Raw genomic sequence first — 20,521 nt, 5'->3', positions numbered from 1 at the left:
GAACAATTGACACTGTAGTGTTACTGTAGGTTGGTTCCCTATTGACCTTATACTTCACTGGCTCGAGGGCACTTCCACTTTGCCCTATTATGTGTTGGTACATCCGGTTGCTCTGTACCATTCAAGGCGAAATTTCTATTACTTTGCATATGCGTCGCCAGCTTAATCAAGGTTTTCTTTACGGAGAAATTGCTTGTAATCTTGTAAATGAACTCTTATTAAGTTAGAACGTTTTTTCAGGGGAGACACTTTATTGATCATGTAGCCTGTAATATTATGTTATTATGTTATCTGAAAAATTTATATTTGAGAATTTACAGCGATGTTTGGCACTGTGAGAGGTTGCTGGCTGTATAGCGCTCAGTCTGCTTTTAAAAAAGGCTGCCAATTTTAATTGCGAGAGCCATGAATATGCGATTGCTAGCTGACTTCGCTAACTAGCTTGTTAGAAGGCTGGCTAACGTTAGCTAGCTAACTTGTTAGATAGAAACGGATTGTTAGCTAGCTTCATCTATAGATAGATGGATGAGTGGATGGATGGATGGATGGATGGAACATATATGTAATTCTTTTGGGATCCTTACATCTTTCTTGCTTTGGACAGTAAGGTTACGCTAATTGTTTACTCTTTCTGCTGTTGCTGCTGCTCCTTCCTCTGCTACAAGTTCTGCTATAACAATTAAAACATGTAGGCCTACTCCTCCCTTTACTACTGCTAATATCGCTAATTACTGTAATAATAATGCAGAAGAGCAATTGTTATTTTTTTATCTGTTGGATATATTCCAGATCAATGCAGTTTAAAGGTTACAGAATACAAATGTAGTGACAAACACAGGATGCAAATTCTCTGTAGGCGACAGGACAGTAACAAGAAATCCTCATAAACTGCTTGTGTGGTAACTGATACAAATCCTGACATTAACACTTTTATAAAAGATGAGGACTGCAGTGGATTCTGACAGTGAAGAGCAGGATAAAGGTGGAGAGACAGAAGAGGAAGAGGAGGATGACCAAAAGTCGAGGAAGATGGAAAGAAGTGATTGAGCTTCTCGGGAGCTTCTATGAGCATTTACACACATGCCTTCAAGTCATTAATTAATGACTAATTATGCACTTATTAATTATTACTTTAGACAATTAACGGCCTTGTGACCATTGTCAATTAACTAAGTATATTTACACAAATACTGCACTTAATGACAGTTTTAAGGGAATTATACTTCACTTGAGTATTCTCTTTTATCTTTCTACTTTGTACTTCTACCCCACTACAATTCAGAAGTAAATGGCATACTTTAACTCCACCAAATTAAATAATTTCTTTAGTTATTTTTCACATTTTAATAAATGATTTGAATTCAACACGTAAATAAGACTTTATGATTAAATTCTATCTGCCTCCGGTTCTCATTTTCCCTTTCAAAATAAAAGCCCTAGACATACTTTGCATCACTGCCTGCTATAAAGCATTTGACTCACTGTAATGCAACAGAATACATAACAGTATCCATCCCCAGGACTGGAAAGAATGGGAGTAACTGGGGAAGTTACCCTGCAAAAGTACCCTTTTGACAAAGGATGCAAAGAAGAGGGAGAGTAATAGAAACACTCTTTCTGCTATTTCAGAAAGATACAAAATATGCCTACTTAATACCAGGTGTCTAACCAATGCCTTTATCATTGCACTTACATATGGGTTTCTAGTTCTTTGGGATTCTTACAGTAGTTTTTTGCTTAAGGCAGTGACGTTAGCTAGGCTGCTAATGTTATCCACGAGGCTAACTAAGTATGACAAACAAGGGACGTAAAATATGTTACCAAGTTTTTCTTCACGCAATTTGTTTGATCAAAATCAGTGTGTCCTCTGCAGTAGTTCTGAGGAAAACTTAAAGGGATCTGTCAACAAAAATAATAATACCAATTTGATAAACTAGTGGGAAAACCTTTGGACTGTGTGGTAGAGAACACAAATCACTTTAACATGTTTATTCAGCTTTAATACCAAATCAACACAATGTTGTTGTTTTTTGTGAGAACATCTAAATACTTTCATATTAAGAATAACGCGTCATTATTATGTTTACACTTTTGGCACATGTAGATGAGGTTTGAAAAAAAAGTGTTATATATGAAATGCATAACACAAGGCACAGAAGTTAACTGACTATTAATCTGCAAGTTTTCCCAAACAATTAGTCAAATGATGCTTTAGTATATTTGTAGCTAATCAGTGCCGTGCAATAAAATGCTGTTCATTTCATAATGTCTTTTACATAGAGTATCACAAAGCAGACCTGATTTAACACGCTATAAAAATGAATACCACAAAAGGAACAGACATCATGAATATGTTAAACAACAAGTGACACACAACTTAATGTGTTTTGCTTTAAGCTTTTTTATACATAACTATATATTGTGAAGCAATATGTTGTTACTATATCTGGTGTTAAAACCAAAAGAAAAATCCACCTTTGATTAAAGTCCTAATTGCTGTGACATGCACAATGAACTTGAATTGAGCTGCAGTTACATGTGCTGTTTGAAGGAGAGATAATGATATTTAATACCAGTGTAAGATTATTTTTCAAATTGTCTGGCACATTTTGAAGACATTTTGGCTTATGTTATAGAAGCTCTGGAAAAGCCAGCTCCTTATGCTTAAACTTTGAGGGACTGAGACTAAATTCCAACACCTAATATTAATAGTTGACTGAAGCATTTACTGTTATACCAACTTAACTAAGCTTCTGGAAATGTTTGAATGAGTCTGTCTATCCCAGAAAATAAGTCAAGGACATACTCAAAATGGTGTTTAATGTTGCTGTGTTTAGTGTTTTGAGGTGGTTTTTCTATAAATGTACGCACACACAAAAATATAATAATATAAAACAATTGAATGATAGCTGTGAAAAACCAGCAATAAACAAAAAGGCCATTTCAGTCAATGTTCTTCTCTTTGGTACGTGTTAAAGGGATAGTCCGGCGAAAATTGACCCCAGGTATTTTCTGCATGAAAACTGATCAAGTAAGCCATCCAGAGAGTTTTTTTCGTTCATCAACCAGTATTGAGCTTGCCCGGAAAAAACCGGGAGCAACGCTAATAGCCAAAATGGCTTACAGTGCATTCGATCGGGGCAGTGCGCAGAACGCTTCCAAAACGGCATTTTCTAACCACTAACATTACTCGAAATAGCACCAACCTCTGCAGTAGCATGACTAGGGTCCCTACACATAAAATGGAACACCAACAACGTAGTTTGCAAACCCGAAGTTTATTAAAAATAACTGTTTTACAAGACTCACCAACTGCCCCCCAATACCGACTCCTCTCCAAGGAAAGTCCGCATAAGTCGATTGTCGAATGCACTGGAGTTCAGTTCAAGGAGGAATGTTTTGGAATGTATAATTCAAATGAAAGGAGTTGCATGTAAGTTACAGGCAACTCCTTTCATTTCCATGTCAACAATCACTAGATATAAATTTCCATGGAATGGGACCCTAGTCATGCTACTGCAGAGGTTTGGTGCTATTTTGAGCAATGTTAGTGGTTAAAAAAAAGCTGTTTTGGAAGCGTTCTGGCCACTGCCCCGATCAAATGCACTGTAATCCATTTTGGCTATTAGCGTTGCTCCCGGTTTTTCCGGGCAAGCTCAATACTGGTTGATGAACGAAAAAAACTCTCTGGAGGGCTTACTTGATCAGTTTTCGTGCAGAACAAGACCCTGGGGTCAATTTTCGCCGGACTATCCCTTTAAAGGTAGGCACAAGCATCCACCTAAAGTGCTCTATATGGTACAGTAAGCTGGTAAAGCTTTTAAATAAACATGGATTTTCTTTTTGTCTTCTTAATGTGGCGAGTTTTAAATTGTCTGTTTTCTATCCAGCTGTCAATTTTCTGCAGCAATGCCACTCTGGAATACACCAGACCATCGCACGGATCGGATGTAGTCAGATAGGGTTTCAAAGGTCCAGAAATGAAACATTGGATGTGATAAAGCTTCAGTATGAGCTCCATTTTCTGTCACACACACACACACACACACACACACACACACACACACACACACACACACACACACACACACACACACACACACACACTCATCCCGTCCGTTCTGCTGGGTGTTTGGCTCCTCTATTGTTGCAGAGTCTTTCGAGGGGTCGCAGCTGTTCTTCCTCTCGGGGTCTGTACGGCACAACATAGCTCTCCTCCTCTAGCAGGATGCGGTTCAGTGTCTGCTCGTGGTTGATGTGGCGGCGCACCATCAGTATGTACTGTTTTCCCTCCTCAAGGTGGGGGCAGTCACACACGTTAGGGACCCACAAGAACTCCCTGTGCTCCAGGCGGAAGCCGTTGCGGTAGGTGTGGAGGATCTGGACGTCATAACGCGTCTCCTGACCTCTGTACAGCTTTCCGAGCACTCGGGCACGGAAAACTAACAGAAAATTCAATGAGATATTTCAATTCACATGTTAAAGTTAACATTCTGTTATATTTAGACTAGATATTTTAACTACATGTTTCAAACTCACCAAAGTCCTTCTGGCAATACTGTCTTTGGCGTTCCCTTCGACCTTTAATCCGATGACATTTTCCACAATATCCTGCACAAAAAAAGAAAACCCACAAAAAAAAGGATCAAAAACACAGGCCTGATAAAAATAAGTATACACATTAAAATAGGTAGGCCTACTTAAACGTCAATAAATACATGCTAGCATCATTTATACGTTTAGGGGATCATGCTTAGCTGGGTTATTGGGTGAGGTGAGGGTCAGGTTAAGGAAAAGGTGAACATACTTCCGGGTGAAGGCTGAGGCAGGAGGTTTCGGTGGTTCTCCTCCCGCTCCAGACGGGGCAGGATGGGCTGGTGAGCGGGCTGGCGGCGGTTGTGGTGGGGAGATTGGCGAGGTGGCTTTAAATGCCTTGAAACTAGGAGACACATATCACACACAGTGTTACCATGACACGTCTTCCCAGTCAGAGATTTTGTAAATAGTTGGTTCAATTTTTAACCAAAGCCACTTTTTACGTATTAAATGTATGTGACTATATCTCACCACTATCCACATAGATTTCTAAAGGATAACTCAGAAATGAGGTACTCTTCTCAAAGCCATTGGGTTGGTTGGATGCCTGAAGTAGTAAACACAACCCTAATAGATTTTCACAAAGACTTTAAAACATCATCCCCTTCAACCACAGGAAAATGTATGGACTCAGTCATGTGACCACAGTGTAGTTTTTTTAAAGTCCAACCTTAGCTTTTTACTTCTGGTGATTGCTTTTAAGCCTCAAATTATTACTTATTACCACAGAGCCATACTGTATGTTGACACTGGTACCAACAATAACTCAGACAACTTTTTTGTCATAAAGGAACTGCGGGCACAGTTTAGCTTAATATGTAGCACAGTACATTAAGAACAGTTTGTCATATGTTGGGCTGATAGTAATGAAACAGCAGGTTTCTCTCAAAATGTGGTGGAACATTTTTCTCAAATAACATGCACAACCATGCATTGGTTGCTCATGCCATTCTAACCTCAGTATGTCTTTTCCAAGAAACAAAATAATGACCGGACTCAGCAACAGAAATGTTTACCTTGTTACCCAACAAACAATCAACACACTACTTCTGCCAATACAATAATCCATCAGCAGGTTAATGTTTCCAGAAAGGCTCAAAGATTTATTGAAGTGTTAGATAGATTCCGACAGAAGGCATGAGTTGGCTGCGTGAGGATTTCCATGTGAGTGAGAATTGGGGGAGAGTTTCAGCACATGTGTACAGCAGGTTTATCAAGAGAGATTTACCAGACACATTCCTCAACTGCCTTTAGATAAACTATTTTAAATCAAGTCAGCTACAGATGGATTGTTTTAAACCATTGTCAGCCACACAGCTGTGTTCACTTATTGTTTCTTGCTTTCAGGACTTTGTAGGCTTGTAAATATTGTGATTGATTGACATGTTCCTTGTTCTCCTGTGAGTGTCTGGCATCTGTGAGATTCATTTTTTTTATTGGCGAAAAAATGAAAACATTTGTTGGGGAGAGTACGAATTTCAACATGAGAAAGATAAGTGTATTTGAAACACCATCCAGCCTGAATTTGAATACGTCCTCAACATTGAGTTGAGATATCACCTACCTAACCCAAGTCAGCTGAAACTCCATCAAGTTGTAGAAACAGCAAACAATTACTTTTCTTTTCCTTATCCCAAACTTGACAGTAGAAGCATGAATACCACAAACAGGTAAGACTTCTGATGATGATACAGACATATATGAATAGTTTCATAATCAGTTCTAAGATCAGATATATTGCTCCTTCTGCATTATCCAAGTGTTTTTTAACACTATCCAAAGATCCAGTATTTGTATCTATCAGTATATGTGATCATATTTTCCAGTCAGACATTTTTTTAATGTTCTATTTTTTATCTTAAATATATATATATATATTATTTTTTATTAAAAAAACACAAAATGTGTAATGCATGCTTTTTTTAAAAGCTGTCTTTGGCTCTGTTGTTGCTGTGGCAAATTTAAATGTCCCCTCTGTGGGACAAATAAAGGTATTCTGATTCTGATTCAGTGAGCCTGACTGTCTACTAGACCCTGCTGTTTATTCTGACACCATGGTGGCTAATATGTGGTTTGGTGACCAACACGCATATAGACACAACGGCCCACGTGGTAGTAAGCCAAGTTGATAACGTAATTATCTACCAGGTCTGATTCTAACGGTTCGTGGACATGGAAACGAGTGGATCATGTATTGACTAAGATTTAGGATAGTTTATTCTATACATTTAAGGGCAATTAAATGAAGCTAGCTGCAGGACTTACCCCAGTGTGGTCGGATGGTGACCGGGGGAGCCCGGGTGGTGGTGGTGGTGGTGGTGGTGGTAGTTGTGGTTTTGGTGAAGGGTTGATCCAAGGGGAGGTAGTTGTCAGTGTGGTGAGCTTGGCGCAGTGGACTCCTCCTCCCATGGTGGAGAGCGTATTGACCTGGTGGCAGCCAGTACTCATACTCGATGCCTGGGTTTCTGTCTGTAGCCAGCACCTGCACACAAGGACGGCACTGAAACGTATAGACTTGCCAGGAAACCTTTCTGCCCTACTATTTTATTACCTTAAAGAGCAGCTTACTTTGTTATTCTTTTTATTCCTTATTTTGACATCAAAGCAAATCCTATAAACATCTTTCTTGGCTTGATGTATACATTGACTAGTTTGCCTGATGGGATAGGGGTTAGGGTTAGGCTAACCTCAAAATCTGGAGTTGATAACAATATCACCACAAGATCCTTAATCGCTGTTCTTGTGCTTTCGACCATACTTTATCTAAGACTTTATAAGACTGAAAGGAAGTCCACAAGCAAATATTTTTGCTGTGATTCTGATCCGAGTCTGCTAATATTTGGGATTTGCCAAAACCAAGTATGATCCAATAACTATTTGAATCTCTACTTATTTGTATTTGGGATAACTGGTCCATGTGTCCAGTTCCTTGTTCTCATCATAACCTTGTAATGGCAAGAGTTAGGGTTTGGGTTACTAACCAACTAAACGCAGCGATGAACAAAACTGCATGATGACGAAATTGATGACACATTTTCCCTATGTCTTACAAAGCCAGAGGTAAAAGTCACCTTAACCCTAATGAGGAAGAATAACACCTCATCCCTTAGATGTAGTGTTACAAGGGTACTAGGCCAAATTACAGGCAATGAATCCAAGCACCATCCAGTACGAAGACATGCGTGTTGCTTAATTTATATTCACCATGTAGAACTTCTAAATGAAACAAAGAGTACACTGCTTTGAGGATGCTTACAGCTACCATCAATGTTTTACAGAACTCCCAACAGCGGTGTTCCTACAAGACGAAGCAATAGGTAACAGCTGTTTGGTAACTGAGCCAGATCTTTTTATGAAATACCTGCACAGGGGCTGAATGAACCTATAAAATATTCATTCAAAGCTGATGTTTTTCTCCCCTTGGGAAATACTTAATGATTTGCAGAAAAAGTATAATTTACAAGTATATTGCACAATGCAGGAAGGTAGTATGTGTTTATCTATTGATGTTTTGTAGCCTGACTGGCGTCAAGGTCAATACAAAATCCTGGTTTAATATGTCAATACGTAAGAGCTCTCACCATGAGATGGAGGTCTTCCTGGGTGGGTCCTGGTACCTCGAAGCTCTCCCAGGTGTCTGCAGAGCGCCGGTACAACAGTTTCGTCCCGGCTACATTGTACTCCCCCGGAATGCTGATCTTCCAGTTACCGTTGATCACAAACTGGGAGTGACCATTCTGGAGGGCTGGATATGGGATCAAGGTTACGGAAAGGGAGGAAGCAAAAATGTGATGTTATTCAGAGTTGACCAGTCACTCAAATATTTCTAAATGCCATTAATCCATTGTCCATATAAGGGGGTCATGCTGTCTGTTTTGTGTCAGAAACAGAAATATTTCCAGCTGGCTATATATGGCTGCTGTCTCTCCTCAGCAGTGGGAAAGGGAATTTCCATGACATGAAATGGAAAGAAGTACCTTCATCTGCCTCGCCCCAGTGGTCAGATAAAGCCTTTTATGAGCGTCCCCTTTCAGGACCACAGTGCGTGCTGTTTGTGGGCCTGTTTTATTTTGGTGTCATAAAAAAGGATGAGAATAGATGCCCTTGGTTATTATGTTGCCTGGAAAACACACAGCGGGTCCAGAGGCGAGATGGGACTGCTGAGCCTACTGTCTCTGGGGAGTGGAAGTTATAGCAAGTCTAGGAAATACATTAACTGCTGGATTAACACTGCAGCCATGGAGCCAGTGACGTAAAGGGAGTCCTGTGCAGAGAGCTGAGACTGATATACAGGGCACCCTAGGAGTCATGTGTGTGTGTTTTGTGTGCATGGTCTTACCTAGATAATTCCTGCTGTTATCAATGACTCGGATGTGAGTAGCTCCAGCTGGGATCATGGTCACTTCGTTGTATCCAAACGGTCCGCCTGGCAAACGGAAAGAGTCAATTGGAGGCCCAGTTTTAATGAGTCTCCTCTTTTTTAAACTGCTTCACATGATTAAAGGAAAAGACAGTAAATACAAGCTTAAGACAATAAAGTTTGTTTTGCAAAATGAAGCCAAGAAAAAAAGAGAAGCATCAGATGGCTTTAAAAGTCATTTGAAGTTATTTTAGTCTAAAAGGAGAACATCAAAAGAGAGTTTTGCATAATCTTTCAAGACTGTCGGTTGCATTAAAGAAATAACTCTGAGATCAACAGGTCTCAGGGCAACTTCGAGATCAAACAGAATGAGAAGTTAAATTAATGTCAAAGGGCCCTTCATCACATTTACAACATTCATAAACAGTTGAATTATGTGTACTATGATTACAGTGTGTTATTAAAGACGCAATCAACTTGCAAATCTAATGATACGTCATCCTACATTGCAATAATATTGGCCTTTCTGTAAAACACTGTCACTTGCAATGAATACTACTTTTATGAAATAAATTCCTTGATTACATTAGACTTCATTGTGAAGCTTGTGAAGTTTGGTTATGTCTGTAATGACAGTTATTATTGGAATGTAATGCAAGCTTTAAAGCAGCTACATTCATCAAAACTACAAACATAAAACCAAGGTTGTGAAATACAGTCATTTTCAATTTGCATTTAATTACAGACTGTGTGATTATAGCCATCAACACCCTTAACATCGTCTTTTGGAACCTCAAAGATTTCACAATGTAAACGCATTAATCATGGTGTCACCTGTGGTGGTTGCCATAGTGTTCATGTAAACTCACAAATAAAAATCACAGCATCAAAGCAGCAGTGCTCTCCAGTCCTTTTTAGTCTCTTTCAAAACTTAAAGCCAGTGCTGCTTGTTCAGATGCTGCTAATAACTATGCCTTAAATCCTGCTTCTACCGTTCACCACACAGTACACACAAAGGAAGCATGTTTCAACAACATGTAGAGAGACATTTAAAAGCAAATATGTCAGTGTTTCTTGGTTTCAGTTCCTGGCCTTGGAGATCACTACCTTTTGCTCCTTAAAAGACTATTTGACTGAGTATTTAAATCATGTGTAAAGTACTCTAAGTGTAAATAGGCAGGCATGTTCATTCAATAATAATTGCATTCATAATCTATTAATAGTTGTGGATTGATTCCAACAACAGCTGCAGGTCTTTAACACTTTGCTGTACCATTACTTTTCAGTGTGCAGTCACTTGACACTTAACAGATTGCTGCTCGCCTTCGCACTTTATATTCAGGGTGAATCTTTGAATAGCATGCTAAATAATCATCTGCCATTTTCCAGCAGTCAGTAACTGATATGTAATCAGTAACTCAGAATAATCTGGATTAGTGATCACATAATTATATTCTTTTGAAAATATCGTGCCAGACATTGATGTGGCTCGTACAGTATTACAAAGTCTTCACCATCTGTCAATATAAAACAATGAAAATCTATGATGTCAGCAATGATTAACTGCTATTAATGCTTTACAGGATTAACGGCACAAGGAAAGACAATTTATGAATGAGCTGAAACCAGAGCCCTTCAATATAGAGTGATATTTCACTTCTGAGCCAAAAAAAAAAAAGAGGCAGAGACAGCTCTATGGTTCTCCTGCTGATCTAGTGTAAAGTGGCCGTGGGATGAACCCCATCCATTACAGCCTTTGAAGAGCACGTAACTTTGGTTGCCCCGGCTTACCCGTCTCAGAGAGGAACAATTCACAAGGTTCATCTCTGGGGCTTTAGCTACGTGAAGATGTAGTGCTGTAACTGAGGGAGTGTCAGAGTTACAAACAGGCCGTCGGTATTTGACCTTGTGCCGAGCGATGTTGTGCAGCTGCCCTCCATCAGTTCTACCTCCTATGGGAAACCCAGCTGCAGGAGGAGAGACAACATCTCAAGGCTATCGCCCAAACAAAGCGGTCATTATCAGCACTATTTCTCTCTCAATCTGAGCCATTACGGACAGATTTTAGTTCTGCCTAACCACGGAGCCGTGAGTGGAAGCCACTGTTGCAGAGGTGATTCCTGAGCCAAGAGCCAGAGGTGCTGGGTACTTTCTGTCAATCAGATGTTTGCGAAACCATAGACCTTTTATTTAAGTAGAAGTAGCAGTACCACTGTGTAAAACTACTCTGCTGCAAGTAAAAATCATGAATTCAAACTTGAAAATACGAAATGATCAGCAATTGTTTGTTTCTCTTCGACATCACTGCCTACATTGTTCCATTGTATCATATACACAGATGTTTGCATGTCTGTTTAACTTATTTAACTGTACAATACTTTTTTTTCATACTTTTTGCCTCTACACTTTGAACCCTAAACAGTTAATTTGCGATAAAATAGAGAACAAATTATTACTTTGTTGCATTCTTAATTTGGTATACGCTGCACATTTCTAAGTGAGTTTGTTGGACTGTGTTTTGGTAACCTTGTGTTTGTTTGAATTGTTCATCAATTACAGATTGCCGTCATAGTCCATCTACTTAGTGGCATCCAGCCAGAGTTCCATTTAGAGCTTGAAGAACTCTATGTTCTTCCTCCCCCATCCTCAAATCTGAACCACTGTAGTTTTTTACATTTTCTCCTGGAAGGCAAAACAATTCACATTTGTAATCTTCATGTCATCAGAGAACAATAACCTCTTGATTTAACCTGAATTACTAATAATCTCTTTTGGAGAGAAAACACAAAGAGGGCTTGGATTTACCCCCAGATCTTGTTGGTTTGAAAATGTTGCAATTGATTCCTCATGGAGATTATACACTTTGTGTGTGTGTGTGTGTGTGTGTGTGTGTGTGTGTGTGTGTGTGTGTGTGCGTGCGTGCGTGTGTACTACCTTCCTCCAGACCATTGCTCTGATACACGCTCTTGTGGTGCATGCAGGTGGTGTTTTGTCCTCCACACACCATGCAAGCGTCCTCCTGCTGCTTTGATCCCAAGATGGAGTCACAGCCGGGCGTCTGTATGACACACACAGTCACACACACACACAGTCACACACACACACACACACACACACACACACACACACACACACACACACACACACACACACACACACACACACACACACACACACACACACACACACACACACGACAGGATCCAACAGTTAAATCTAGTTCAATGTGTTGTATCTTTCACAGTGTGTTGTGCCTTTGAACTCACATATACACATTTTCCGACGAGAGCCATGGCTCAAACTTGTCTTTTGTTTTGTGTCTGCTGTACAGTCACCTTAACTCTTAAGCTCGGGGCGTCAAACTCATATTAGTTCAGGGGCCACATACAGCCCAATTGGATCTCAAGTGGGCCAGACCAGTCAAATCGCAGCATAATAAGCTATAAATAACGACAAATTGTTCCATTTGTTTCAGTGCAAAAAAGTACTTTCTGGCCCCGGCCGTGGCGCAACTGGCTGGGGCACTGCACCATACGCCGGCGACCCGGGTTCGATTCCCGACCCATGGTCCTTTCCGGATCCCATCCCGACTCTCTCTCCCACTTTCCTGTCACTCTCCACTCTCCTATCCGATTAAAGGCAAAAAGCCCCCCAAAAATATCTTTTAAAAAAAAAGTGCTTTCTGAAAATGTCTACATGTTTTACAAAACATTAGCAACAACCCTAAAATCTCTTAGGAAAAATTAGTGCAATTTCAACAATTGCATGCCTCCGCATGTGCATTACACCTTACAGATCACAATGTGTCTACAAAAACATTTAGTGACTTATCTGGAACTAAACAATATAGTATTTTACTTTTTGATAAAAAACAACTTCAGATCAGAAATACTTGTCAACATCTGTGTAGTAATCATGACACACCACAATACAAACTAAATTGAGGCTATAAGGAAAAAAAGGCCTTGTAAATTAAATGTATACATAAAAAATACATAAAAGTTGTGGCAGTGCTTGAATAATAGTTCCACCAAACCAAGCTCAGATTTTATAGCATAATTACATTTTCACACTTTACAAAGTCATCTCGCGGGCCGGATTGGACCCTCTGGTGGGCCTGTATTTGCTCCCGGGCCGTATGTTTGACATCCCTGTCTTAAGGAAAAGTTCATCTCAACCCACCCTCTTCCTCCTTCTCTTATTTGCTGTTCCCTGTCATTTTCTCCTCCTCACAAACATTTACTTTGGCATTTACAACAGAAGGACGGGTCACAGAGTTGTCTCTGTAAATGTTAAAATGCAAAAGCAAAGATCACTGAGGATGAGCTGGATGGTTTCGGTTTTGTGGAGAATCTTATTACTAGACAGATTGCAGTGTCCGCTGGCTTCTCCGGACTTAATCTCACAGTGTGCTGAGCGGACCAATCGAGGGGGAGGTACCGGGCAAGAGAGCAACAATGTAGGGAAACTAGAATCAGCCCCCTAAGCCTTTTTAAAAATACAAAAACACTCCAAGCATCTGTGTGCAGAACAGGAAATGAATTGTTGGTGACAAAGTAGTCAAGTGCATGAGGGCCCCACTGAGGGAGGCACCATGGTCCAGCAAAATCATTCAAGTAACTTTGAGTGTGTAGGAATGAACTTGCTGCAACTCATTCTTTCTGCAAAATTCATGTTTAAATGATCGGTTTCAGTTGGTTTTGTGCTCTACTGTCCCTTTTGGTACGTGATTAGACCAGTGTTTAAACAATAAGTCCATTATTTTAATAGTGAGTCAACATAATATTAATAACAATTCTAATCATTAATGAATTGTTTGGGTCATCCAGAAGGAATCATAGGGACTTCACACATCCCTTGGTTTTCCTCTAACTTCACCATGAGGTTGAACTTTTGACATAACGTGAGAAGATTTGAATGGATAGCGAAAGTGAAATGTGCTGCAGATCCAATGTCCCTTTATGATACATTTTTAACAACTCCACTGACTTTTCATCTCATGCCTTCAGCAGGTTGCAATTTGTATCTGTTTTTGGTTGATAAGCAGATTCCTGAGAAGTCTTGATATTCCCATCACTCCTCAGTTATACTGTAAGTGCTAATTAGAAAATATGAAATGTTGGAAAATGTTGACTTTTTAGTAAAATACAGCCACTTATTGAGCTATAGACTCTTGCTTGAGTCTCCCTTTTTTATTTTAAACTGAGCAAAAAATGAATCCAGGTTTGGACTGTTTGACTGAGACTGCTGGAAGACACGCTTTTTGGTGCTGTCAACCATTTTTCATTTTTAATTGACTGGTAGAAAAAAGTTAGAATTATTGATTGAACAAACTCTCAGATCAACATTTTGCCAGTAAAACTGCTTAACGGTGCCAAATGAAATGTAAAAGAGCTTGTACACACAGATACCACATGCGCACACATAAACAGGTACATTTCAAAACGGCCATGTCTTCTGCAGTCTGATCTCATTGGTGACCTGTGGCTCTCCACACCAGCTGCAGGCAGCATCTGCTTCCTGAGTCAGTCCTGTGTTGCTCTGACCTCGGCTAGAAGAGTCAACGACCCATAAATCCCCTTATTTACAACGCTCGTTAGCATGCACAAACATACATAGACATGTAAACATACATATGCATTAATCCTTAGTCATTGCAGTAAAATAAGTTGAGTTATTAGTCTACCCCCATGTAGCAGATGTGTCTGCTGAGTATTATGGATGCATCTCATTACTCTGCATGTGCTGCAGGACCCGAGGGATGCAAGTTAATTTCCATCTGTGTGAGGGTGAGAGGGGTGAGCAGGGGACAGGCTGGAGTAGGGAGCATGACTTTTGGACTGAGTGCAGAGCAGAGCTGTAATGCTGGCTGAAGGCTGCAGTCCACACTGATGAGTGCACTCTGGTCCTAACGCACAGCATGGAGTTCAGTTCTCCAGAGAGACAACATCACTTACACAACAACAGGGTGGGAAGTTGGAGGAGTGATTGGTGCAGGTGTGTGTTTGTGTGTGTGAAACAGTGAAAGATAAGTAGCAGGGAATTTTGCAACTTATAATACAATATAATTTCTCTAGCACTGATTTTTATATAAAACCACATATTTCTTTTTCACATCCACATCAACTCCATCCATACTCATCATTGTTGTTGCATACATCTGCTACAGTGCTCCATATTATGGCAGCAACGCCCCTAGTGGCAACCAGGACAACAGCATGTTTTTGCCCCATATGGTGGGAAAATGGCTCAATCGGAGGAGTTGTGTGAGGCGTTCAGGGCTCTGGAAGAAAAGGTTCCATTTATGTTTTCATTGGATGTGTTGGATGATTCATAGAGTCTCAATAAGATGGAATTTAATAAAACTCTTTGTCCAAATACACAGACACCTTCGACTTAACTTCAACTATGGCCACGTGCCAACAAGCCAAATGCGGGACAAACAGTGCGTTTGTGCGGGACAATGCGGGACATGTTACTGCGTTGTTAAGAGCTAGTTTAGATTGAAAAATAACGTCAGTCTAAACCTTAAAAATAATAATTTCTACTGAAACTATTTGCTTATGAATACCGACGCTCTACTATGTTTTAATTGTTTGCACAAACTATGTAAGTGAAGGAATTAAATACATTTGTTTTAATTGTGTTTTTTTTCTAATAAACTATCATCTGTAAATATTCTAGTTTTCTCTTGCGATCTCCGAGTCAGGAAAAATGACCAGAGCTAGACCTGAAGGAAGGATAAATCCACAGATCGATATTTTCGCTATGAGGCAGCCGTTTCTTGTGAGTTTCGGGGAAGTATCGCTTCAAAACGTATTCTGTGCGCAGTTGAAATCTCGTAGTACTCCATGGCTACACCAGTAAGTAAATAGATTTCTGTATTGATTGATTGACACCTGACACAGCTAATGGTGATAGCCCTTTGGATAAAAGCCAAGTTTTGAATGGGCAACTGTCAATCAAATGCGGGACATCGGCAAAATGTGTTGGACAAATGATAAAAATGCTGTGCAGTCCCGCACAAAGCGGGACATCTGGTCACCCTGACTTCAACACTGTAACCACTTGTTAGTTCAGTTTGGCCATATCTTTGATTTGAACATTTTTCCTCCTGGTAGTTTTTAAAAAATAGGCCAAAAGAGATGATCATTAGTTAATGATATTGACTAAAGTTAAACATTTGACAGGGATTTTATCACCCAGAGTAAATTGCTAAATAACCAAATGACAGAGCATGATAAGAGTTTGCTGTTAACAATGAACGGAAGCTGACACATTGTAGATCCTCCCAAAACCTTCAGCAGGTTCAATCCCTTCCGCTTGGTCAATATTAGACTATTTTGGCGACTATGGTGTTTTGTTTTGCACCAACATACCATAATAGAGAAAGACATTTCCCTTAGAAACGGGGTTGAACACCAACACAAGTATGGTATTGTTGACACTCACCAGGCAGCGCCCGTTGACACACATAGCTCCAGGCTCCTTGGCGCATTTTGTGCCATCGAGCACACGGCCAAAGTTGTAGTAGAAGTTGTGACCCAGGGCCAGGCAGCTCAATTCACAGGGGTTTGCGCCTGGCAGGGAAGAGCTTCAGTCAGTGACTCATTAGTTTATTATGGGAAAACATTCAAGGCAGAAGGACAGGGAGGGAGGAGGCTGAGAAACAGAAACAGGCAGGAGGTGAAGATAAGAATCTGAGAGAGAGAGGAGGAAAAAGCTAACAGATGTCATGGAGAATGTCATGGAAAACTCTTGTGGATTAATTAACCAGCATGCCTCACAGTGGACATGAGAGCTTTCCATCATGGAAATTTAACCACCTGACTTCCAAACATAGTCTAATTATAATTCACTCCTATCTCCTTAACTACAGGAGTGAGTGTCCATCAGTCCTTAGTGTGGACGCACACACATCCTCAAGGCCAGAGGAGTTCAGTCCACAGAGGCCTTTTACACAATTGTATTCTTTGGTATTTATCTACTGCCAGTGGAAGGGGAAGAATTACGCACTTTGCATTGTTGGAATATCACAGTGAAAACATTGTATCTCCTAACAACAGGTCCTCAGTAGCTGAACAGAGAGTTGACTTCACTGACCTCCGTGGAAGGTGGTCCATCTGAAGGAGGTTCCAGCCACTAACGGTCTGTCATTGAAGGAAGCACACTGCATCTCTCTGAAGTCCTCTGAGCTGGGGGGGCACTCCTGCACACACACACACACCAACTTTTTACTACCTTCTATTCTACTTCAAGAGATGTGTTAATCGCATTGCGTAACAGTTTTGTAATCTTTTGAATCGTAACCCCCTATATCATGATTTGTATTGTAAGACAAGACACTTGCCAATAGAGTGGTGTAGGAATGAGTCCTAAAACCCAGAAATGAGTCCACATTTTGCCACTTCTGGTTCCCTTCAACAGCTTTTTACTTCTAGCGATTGCATTTAAACTTACATTTTTTAAAAGTTGTATTGATTCAATATGTGGAGATTATCCTGCTGAAAATAAATGTGTCACCATCATGAACGAGATCTTATTTTCTGCCATATCAAGAAATTCGAAAGGAAAATCATTTGGGAGCCTTAGCGATGCTTACTGTTTGGTTGGCCTACAGATATAGAATGTCTTCACAGCACCACTATATACACAGCTTCAACAATAGATGAGACAAGTGGTGAGTAGGGGAAAAAACAAGGAGAGGGAGAGGTTGAGGATTTGCGTCCATTCATTGAAAGCTCTGAACTAATCACACTGCACCAACTGCCAAATACACACACATTCAAACATGCTTAAACACGCTGCAACCCATGTGTTTTTTTCCTTTAATCAATAAGGGCCACAGTGACTGGCTGTCCAAACACACACACACACACACACACACACACACACACACACACACACACACACACACACACACACACACACACACACACACACACACACACACACACACACACACACACACACACACACACACAAGCTAACAACACATTTCTAACACAATAGCAGGTCTGGTAGCTGACTGCAGCAGGTCTGTGTTAAATCCCTGAGTTCAGTGTAGTGAAGGAACAAGTTAATATGTCGGTGAAATTCCAGTTCACACCCTGAAACACCAACCCCGACCACGCCTCTATGACCAACTTCTACAGCAAACATCATCCATTGTTCTAAGAAGTTTGCATCAAAAGATTTTTCATACAGTGTGAAAAGCATTATGCTGAAATGACCTTAGTGTTGCAGATCTTGTATTGTATGGGGTCTCCTGAGCATGGTCCACCCACTGGGTTCCTGGGACACAGAAGAAATAAAAGTGATGTAATGTCTTATCAACATATGTGAGAGACGTTCTAAAAGATTTGCTAAACACACTATACAGAACTGTATGAACTACCTCAAACAATGATTTCAGATATATTTGATTATGTATTAAATGTTTCTCTAAAAATACAGAACAGAGTGTTTGAAGAAGTATTTAGATGACTTATTAAGTACAATACTACAGTGGGAAATACCGTCCTGTATTCAATCAAAATTAGATCATTAAAATGTACTTAAAATGACCAAAAAGTAGAACTTAATTAGTTGATGGTATTTTGATCAAAATTTGCATAGTCACTATAAAGCTAAAGCTAAATCAAATACCAAAGTAAAAAGTAAGATATTTGGGATATAAAATAAGAAATAAGAAACAATAAGAAAATAAAATACAAGCTCCTCAAAATAGTTTTAAAGTGTCCTTTGTAACACTTAACACACTTTAGCTTAAGATGCAACTTTAATGGTAATTTCGGAGGAGTGACCCTGAGGGCCCCCGCTGATATTTACCTTGTGAGGCAGGTGCGTGTCCTCACTGAGGCTCCGCCACCACAGCTACAGGAACACACAGACCAGCCGCTCCACGGTGCCCATTCGTTCCTGAAGTGCAGCTGCCGCCGGGCACGCACCAGACGCCCTGATGATGCCTCGCTTGAGGGATGCCACGCAGAAACCCATGACTGACACATGAACGATAAAGAGAGACAGTTTAATAGTGACATTTAACACTAACTACAAAGTGAAACAGAGACACAGCCAAAGTAAGCTGGTAAGCAGTGATGGATATGAAGTGCATTTACTTAACTGCTAGTAAAATAATTGGGACTTGTCAGAATAATATTTTACATTTACTATTTTCATTGCAAGGATTCAACTACCAACTAGCAATGCATATGGAGATGGTGGTTAAAATATGCTCCACCTTAACCGGCTGCAACATTGGTAATTGTGATAATAATCTGATTGAGTGGGAATGGGTTTCATTCAGATGTTCATCCCAGTTTCCTATGTTACATGCTTTCCAATTAGAACAAAGCTCCCTTGTTATGAGTATCTACAACAGCTGATGGAGAACTATTTTTGCAAAGCTTCACAGCATTTCTTTCAAAATCCAATCAGGACGGATGAGGCTATTTCTAAGCGGGGCTAAAAGAAACAGTCACTCAAACGGAGCATTTCAGACGGACTGTGAATACAGGTATTTTTACACAGACAGTGTAAGAGAAAATAATTTGTTTTCAGAACATTAAAGTATGAAAAACGTTGCAAAAATACAAATACAAACCCTAAAAATCCCTTTTAAGTACATATAGTTTTGAAGGCAGGACTTCTATATAACAAGGTATTTTTACTTAGGTAAATTGTCTGTGGTCTTCTTGAAAGAGTTACCTGGTAAATAAAAACAATGTCTTGATAAATCTTCATTCTTTGCAATATTCTAATACAATGTTCACACAGAGATCAGACTCTTCAGTTTCTATTCTAAGCTGCTTTTTTCTGCATGTATTGTGGTTTCTTGGACCCAATATAACTGCCGCTGTGAGGCCATGCAGTCAGGGACAACATGAGTCTGCTCCCCACTGTGATGTTTAAATGTTCAAAGCTGTCAGGAGGCAACTGGCTACTGTCAGCAGCTCTCAATCCCTGCATGTGTGTGGGACAGAGAAGAAGACAGAGAGGCTACAGTGTTGGCAGAATGATTGGATATCATTTGTGGAAGGTAAAACTTGTGTTGGGGGGAGTGAAGTGTGACGCCTAACAAAAGCTTCTATTTATAACAGAGAATCCAACAGGCAGGTTCATTTAAAGAGTATATAGTGTAAAGAAACGACCTTGTGAGCCTGGTGGATCAGGACCGTCACAGCCAAACAATAAAAAGTGATTAGAGATATCTCAATGGCGCTCCTCAAACACATTCCAGAGTTTATGCCCCGGAGGAGTCCTGAAACTGGCAGCGTTCCCACATGTTCCTCATACAGGAGCTGGATCACACACACTTCTTTAACTCTTTACACACACACACACACACACACACACACACACACACACACACACACACACACACACACACACACACATACACACACACACACACACACACACACACACACACACACACACACACACACACACACACACACACACACACACACACACACACACACACACACACACAGTCTCTCAACAAGGTAACTTTCTTTTAGGAAGCGTTAAAGTCAAAGTCTTTGCTTGACTTTCAGTGCA

The 20,521-nt window shown here is 40.2% G+C and overlaps 1 protein-coding gene across 1 annotated transcript in view; it reads right to left on the bottom strand.

The window, feature by feature from the left end:
- Window positions 1–1,974: 1,974 nt before the first annotated feature.
- Window positions 1,975–20,521, bottom strand: part of adamtsl5 (ADAMTS like 5) — a 31,911-nt gene continuing 13,364 nt past the window's right edge. Inside the window, exons 3-13 of the mRNA XM_063881788.1 lie at window positions 18,788–18,957; window positions 18,190–18,250; window positions 17,060–17,165; window positions 16,409–16,536; window positions 11,891–12,014; window positions 8,936–9,022; window positions 8,178–8,341; window positions 6,862–7,078; window positions 4,808–4,939; window positions 4,540–4,611; window positions 1,975–4,442 (exon numbers count right to left, since the gene is read on the bottom strand). Coding sequence (XP_063737858.1) covers window positions 4,108–4,442; window positions 4,540–4,611; window positions 4,808–4,939; window positions 6,862–7,078; window positions 8,178–8,341; window positions 8,936–9,022; window positions 11,891–12,014; window positions 16,409–16,536; window positions 17,060–17,165; window positions 18,190–18,250; window positions 18,788–18,957 — 1,596 coding nt within the window. The 3' untranslated portion in view covers window positions 1,975–4,107. The remainder of the gene's footprint in view (window positions 4,443–4,539; window positions 4,612–4,807; window positions 4,940–6,861; window positions 7,079–8,177; window positions 8,342–8,935; window positions 9,023–11,890; window positions 12,015–16,408; window positions 16,537–17,059; window positions 17,166–18,189; window positions 18,251–18,787; window positions 18,958–20,521) is intronic.

Source organism: Eleginops maclovinus, chromosome 4 (assembly GCF_036324505.1).
Source record: "Eleginops maclovinus isolate JMC-PN-2008 ecotype Puerto Natales chromosome 4, JC_Emac_rtc_rv5, whole genome shotgun sequence".
In the NCBI taxonomy this organism is placed as follows: Eukaryota; Metazoa; Chordata; class Actinopteri; order Perciformes; family Eleginopidae; genus Eleginops; species Eleginops maclovinus.
This window is presented reverse-complemented; position numbering and strand designations above follow the sequence as displayed.